Genomic DNA, 6,492 nt, shown 5'->3' with positions numbered 1-6,492 from the left:
ATATAAAACATACTTTCCCTTGTAGAAAATATTCAACTCATTAAAATTATTTTTTTTATAAAGAGGATAATTAACACCATTTCATGATTTATGAGTTAAAAAACACGTGGAAGGCTTAACAAATAAAAGGTAAAAATGGATCTAAAAAATAACCCTTGATTTTTTAATCGGGGTTTCAAAGCCTAAAAGTGCACATGAATGAATATAAAACATACTTTCCCTTGTAGAAAATATTCAACTCATTAATTTCCTGGCACTTTTTTTTTACTTAAATGAAGCAACTTGGATTGAGTGAGGATCACACTACAATAAAAACAAGTATTTGTGATGATAACGACTATTTGCAACAAAACTGACTTATTTTGACAGGAAATAATCATTTTCGTTGGAAATAACTCCGGAGTTTATCTTCAATTGCCTCCAATACTTTCTAGCTCATTTATTTTGCATCCCTCTCCCCCAATTTTCTCGTAGTTATAATTTCAGTTTAATTCTTTCCATTTATTTTGCATATATAACTTCCTTCAATTTAAACATTTTGTTTTGACATGCACAAATTTGGTGGGTCTTACTACTCTCTTATAAGACATCAATTAAGTACCAATAACTAATCAAGACGTACGTGGTTCATTAATTATTAGGCTTGCTTTATATGCATGCTGTGGACGCAAACTTCTTCTAATTAGGTACATAACATATATCGCTCATTCCTCGTGTTCCTCTCTCCATATACATCATGTGTTATTTATCTTTCATGTGAAAAAAATTTGGGACCATATCCCAATCCATTTCATAGTGTTACTAATCGGGATTGCACAGTGTTCAAACCCCCATGGATATTATAGAACACGAACGTACAACTTTGTTAGGGGGGTCGCCAATAACCAAACGGTTTAATTAGGTAATCTTTATTGTGATACCTCATATTGATTGATAAGTGATAGGTTAGGATACTTGGTATATGAGATCCCACCTACCCTTTTCATGATTGAGAATAATAAGTTATAATTACTCTTTATAATAATTCCAAAGAAGCTGATATAATTGTTGTTGAGTATTGTGAAACCTGGCTCAATCTGCTCGAGCGGGACATTCATGCCGCTCAAGTGGAGACGTCAAGCAGAGAGTTCATGTGTGATCTGCTCGATAGGCAGCTCAAGTAGATGCGATACAGAGAGTTCACTCAACACTCGCTTGACATACCGCTCGAGCGGAGTTCAAGTCAGATAGTTTGCTCGTAAGCCACCCAACACATGGCTTGAGCAGTTGACGGGAAACAGATTCGCTCGAGCGAAAATTGCTTTTTATGAAATTTTAGGGTTTCCGCCGTATACCCTATTATATATTTGTGTTTTGTGTTATAGTGGCTGTACAGTGTGTGCACAGTAGTCGCCCCACTATTATATTGTGATTTCTTAAGTAATAAAAATCCTCTACAGCTCTCGTAGATGTAGGCAAGTTGCCGAACCACGTAAATATTGTGTCGTGTGATTGTTTGATTATTCTTTTCGTGTTTACTTTCAATTATTGTCATCATTTTTCACAAAAATTGTATCATCGATTAATCTAAAACTGCAAGAAAAACCTCTTTTCTCAACCACACAAAGTCGCCAAAAATAGTAGCAAAATGGCCACATATATATATATATATATATATAATTTTTTATAATTTTTTCTTGCCATGTTGTCACCGCTGTTAAAGTTTTACAAATAAGAGCACTAATAGTGGAATCAACAAAGTTTGACCAAAATTTAGCTAGAGAATTCATTTTTATAAATTTAGTTAGTCACTTTTTAACAACACCAAATAAAAGACTCAACAACTATTCTATTACAATATTAATTTTGATATTTTCATTTATTTTAATTCTAATTGTAAGTTGAATATTTATTCGTTATTTTATGGTTGTATTAATGTTTATGGTTATATTAATTTAATGCTTATTGTTCTATTGATATTTATTGTTGTATTAATTTTTCGTCATAGATATAACAACTTGGTAAATATCTGACACAGAAGCAACATCGAAAAAGAACAACTTCAAGCGCAAGCATATTAAATCATCTTTGAGAAATTGGAAGCATGGCGAATTCGTGCTTCAAGTGGAATGTGCGAAACGAAAGCACACGGGAGATGAAGTTTTTATGCCTTTAGTCATAGATACAATAACTTGGTAAATATTTGACACAACAGCAACATCGAAAAAGAACAACTTGAAGCCCAAGCATATTAACTCATTTATGAGAAATTGGAAGCCTGGGAAATTCGTGCTTCAAGTGGAATGCGCAAAATGAAAGCATGCGAGAGATGAATTTTTTATGTCAAAATAATATCTTGGCCAGCAGTTGGGGCTTAATAGATTTGACAAGTAAAATTAAAAAAAAAACTAAAAATATTGTAACTTTGTCGAGTCCACTACAACCTTTTTTTATGCAATCTAGTTAATTTTGGCCAAATTTTGATTTTATTAAGTTCACTACTAGTACTCTAACATTTACCGGAGATTTTTAAAAGTTGGAGTTTTCATTTGAATTTGCGGTTTCTCATTTAAAATTAGGCGTTCGTCTGTATATATAAGTTTCTTTATCACTTCACTAGCTAATATTAATGTCACTAGTGTACAAAATGATCATTTTGATTTGATGGTTTAGATCTGTTTGTTCTACCTTATTTAGTTCCATCACTCAAACGCAAGACATGATCACCTTCACAGAATGCATACAATCCACTGGTTCGATGTACGACATGCAGTAGTTCCACGTTTTCCGTACCAAACATAAACTTGTCCTGGTCTTAGTTCCCAACTTGACACGTTAAAATGCCCGACTTTAAATCCCTAAAAACTAAAAAGTGTTTCAGTCAAAGAGGGGTTTTTTTTTGTTGGTTTCATTGAAACCCTAAAAAACCATCAAATTGATATCAGTCACCGCGTAGTTAAGGGGAAAGAGTCAGATAGAGAGAATAAGAGACCAATGGTCAAGAAGGTGCAGTGAAACTAACAAGGCCAATGAACATCAGATAAAAGCAGTCGGCTTAGCTTTTTCAGGACCCATAAACAAAACCTCCCCTTCTGTATCACTTAGAAAGTTTCTTGTCCACCAACTCAAACTAGAAATGGTCCTGATCTATTGCTTTCTGGCCTTTCTGATCTTTATTAAGTTCTCTATATCTTCCTCTCTCCTTCCTACATTTCACAAACAAGGAGAAGAAGAAAAGGTTAGTGAGGAGGAGGAGAAGTAATTAAGATTGTGAGATATGGGGAGAGGCAAGATTGAGATCAAGAGGATAGAGAACTCAAGCAACAGGCAGGTCACCTACTCAAAGAGGAGGAATGGGATCATAAAGAAGGCCAAGGAAATCAGTGTCCTATGTGATGCTAAAGTTTCCCTTGTTATCTTAGGGAGCTCCGGAAAGATGCATGAATACTGCAGCCCTTCAACTTCGTACGAACTCCGGCCTCTTTCTTAACTTTTGTTTTCCTATATATATATTGATCTCTGGGTGCTTGGGTTTTCTTAGATCTTTGTTTTCCCGGAGAAAAATGTAAAAAAAAAGGTTTTTTCTGACTCTCTCTCTCTCTCTCTCTGCGGGTTTGGGGTATATGGGAAATATTATATTTTGATGATGAAGGCTGGTCGATCTGTTGGAGGATTACCATAAGCAGTCTGGGAAGATCAGGTTGTGGGATGCGAAGCATGAGGTGGGTTTCTCTCTCTCTCTCTCTCTCTCTCTCTCTCCCCCGGTACTCTCTGTCAATCTTTTACTTAAAAACTTCTAATGCATGGTTCTTGCTTTGTCCATGGGAAAATGACCTGTTTTTTGCTAAAAGTATGTTAAGAAACATGAACTACGAACTTTATGAACAGATCCACAAATGATATCGACTCTCTCTCTCTCTCTCTCTCTCTCTCTCTCTCTCTCTCTCTCTCTCTCTCTCTCTCCCTCACACACACGCACAATATTCCATTGATTTTCACCGATGAGAAAGAAAACTAAAAACTACATATGATTTGTAACATCTATAAACAGATCTGGTAACAAAACATTATTCCCCACCTTCCTTTTCCTTGCTAAAACATTGCAACAACCGAATGCATGCAGGATAGCCGTTACATATAATAAATGTATTAAATTCGTGGACAAGATGATCTACGTCTGTCTTATTCAGTTTCTTGACTAGAAGCATAGTAAACATGAGCAGATACACAACTTCTACTTTTCAGATCTGAAATTTGGTTTTTCAAAAAAAAAAAAAAAACCAGCAGATCTCATAAATAAAGTCTGACTCTCCAAGAATTTGTATATTTATTTTTGTTTTTCCTTTTTGCCGTTGAGACAAACTAATTTTTAGGGTTTGCAACCGTGTCAAACTCACAGAACCTCAGCAATGAAATTGATAGAATCAAGAAAGAGAACGACAACATGCAGATTGAGCTGAGGTGCGCTTTTTCTTTTTTTTTCTCTCTCTCTCTCTCTCTTATGGCTTTAGCTCTCCCTCTCTCTTTCTCTCACTTATTCGTGTTGAAGTTTGTTTCAGGCACTTGAAGGGGGAGGATATCTCATCAATGAACGACGCCAAAGAGCTCGTGCTCCTGGAGGAAGCCCTTGAAAATGGTCTTTCCAGTATCCGCGAGAGGAAGGTTTGAATCCAAATACCAGTTATTTGGCCTAAGGTCTTAATTATAGGGCATAGATCGAAGAGATGGTTTAACTCTGCCGTTTGTTTTTTTTTTGTGCATGCATGGCAGATGGACTTCTTGAAGATGGCTAAGAAAAATGTACGTGAAGATCATCAATGAACGACTTCACCATATTGCCTCGATTGAGCTTATTTTATATCTTATGAATGATAGTTGTTGAAGTTACTTATGCAAAAGAGCTTGTCAATCTTCCTAAAAGTACTATGTATATGAAATATTTGCTCATGATCTTTGCTGGCCTGTCCTTGACATTTCTACCTGGATATTGCGCATGCAGGAGAAGATTTTGGAAGAGGAGAATAAGCACCTTAATTTGATTCTGGTATTCATTATTCTGAGATCCCCATTTTTTCTTCAATCATGTCTGCGCATATGCAGATATCTATCAAGTATTCCTTGTTCATGTTTGTCATGAACATAAAAAACTTTCATATCGATTGCAAATTCCATATTTAACAGTACCCTGGCTAGCTAGCTAATTCCCTGCTTAATTTTCTGCATGCAGCACCAACAGGAGATTGCCATGGGAACAATTAGCAGAGATGTGGCAGATGATTATGAGCAGCGAGTGATCAGGGACTATAATTCTCAGATGCCTTTTGCCTTCCGTGTGCAGCCAATTCAGCCTAATCTACAAGAAAGGATGTAATCGGAGTAGCACTACTCATGGTCCTGATGGCATATATGGATCTAAGCTTCTGATCTCTTGCTTGCTAGCTATAATATCTTGAAAAATATCTTTAAAATAGCTTTATAATTTCCATGGTTTGTAATAGCTAGCTAGCTAGCTAGATTTGATCATGCATGCCTAGCCGTTGTGCTAGCTTCTAATTAAGCTTATAATTATTATAAGTACTTAGCACTAAATTAAACGTCCCAGCTAGCCTCATATATAAAGTACTGTGTGATCAACTTGGATTGTCGTACGGCTACTAATTCATCATGTAGACCTACTATGGTATATATTGGTATATATGTTCAACCTAATTTTATAATCTAGATTAATTATATATAATGAACCTGTTTGCGGCTCATAATATTCTCATATCTGGTAGCTTATCATGATCACGTACTACTACTAATATTATACGTTGATGTGATGTTAAAATAAAAATAAGAATTAAAGCGATAATAAGTAATATCACGTCAATAAAGATTGATAGGAGGATCGAGTGGAATAAGATATAGCATATATATACATTTATTGTGCTATATATTTTAACAGCTTGAATTGTTAAACTATTGGTTAAGATCAAGCATTTACCCATCATTGATTTCATCATGATCATCATCTTCATAATTAATCGATCATGTGCGAGAGCTATATATATGTATGTGTATATATATATATATATATATGTTAATTTTTACGAGTTTTTTCTTAATTTCTTTGAAATAATTAATGCAGTTTGTTTCTAGCTAATTACTAGTATATAATATGCACCCATGCACACAAATGTGGAAGTCATGTCCTTAAATATTCTGAATGTGTTCCTTGATCAGTAATTTTGATTGCATTCGCAGAAAAATTGCCAATCAGCTTCATGTTGATGACCCAAAAACATTTAAGTTATTCACATAATTTATTTGTTCAAATATTTGTTGTATAACTCATTGCCAATATTGCATGGTTAATTATGAGGATTTCCTGAAAATTTATCTCCAATCTATTCCAAGTATGTATAGCTTATAATTATTAATCTATATAAGTAATATTTAAACTGTTCCAATTAGAATCCTAGCTCCAAGTTGTCCATTAGACTAATTAATAATCTGATCTAGATCATAATA

General features: G+C 34.6%; 1 protein-coding gene across 1 annotated transcript; it reads left to right on the top strand.

Moving 5' to 3' along the window:
- The first annotated feature begins 3,124 nt into the window (after positions 1-3,124).
- On the top strand, positions 3,125-5,696 carry LOC108984681 (agamous-like MADS-box protein MADS9). The gene is made up of 7 exons (XM_035690841.1): positions 3,125-3,444; positions 3,632-3,701; positions 4,379-4,440; positions 4,539-4,641; positions 4,750-4,779; positions 4,979-5,023; positions 5,207-5,696. The coding sequence occupies exons 1-7, from the start codon at positions 3,257-3,259 to the stop codon at positions 5,348-5,350; spliced, it is 642 nt and encodes a 213-aa protein (XP_035546734.1). The 5' UTR covers positions 3,125-3,256; the 3' UTR covers positions 5,351-5,696.
- Positions 5,697-6,492: the final 796 nt, after the last annotated feature.

Source organism: Juglans regia, chromosome 6 (genome assembly GCF_001411555.2).
Source record: "Juglans regia cultivar Chandler chromosome 6, Walnut 2.0, whole genome shotgun sequence".
Classification (NCBI taxonomy): Eukaryota; Viridiplantae; Streptophyta; class Magnoliopsida; order Fagales; family Juglandaceae; genus Juglans; species Juglans regia.
The sequence above is the reverse complement of the archived record's forward strand: the minus strand, read 5'-3'. Positions and strand labels throughout refer to the sequence as shown.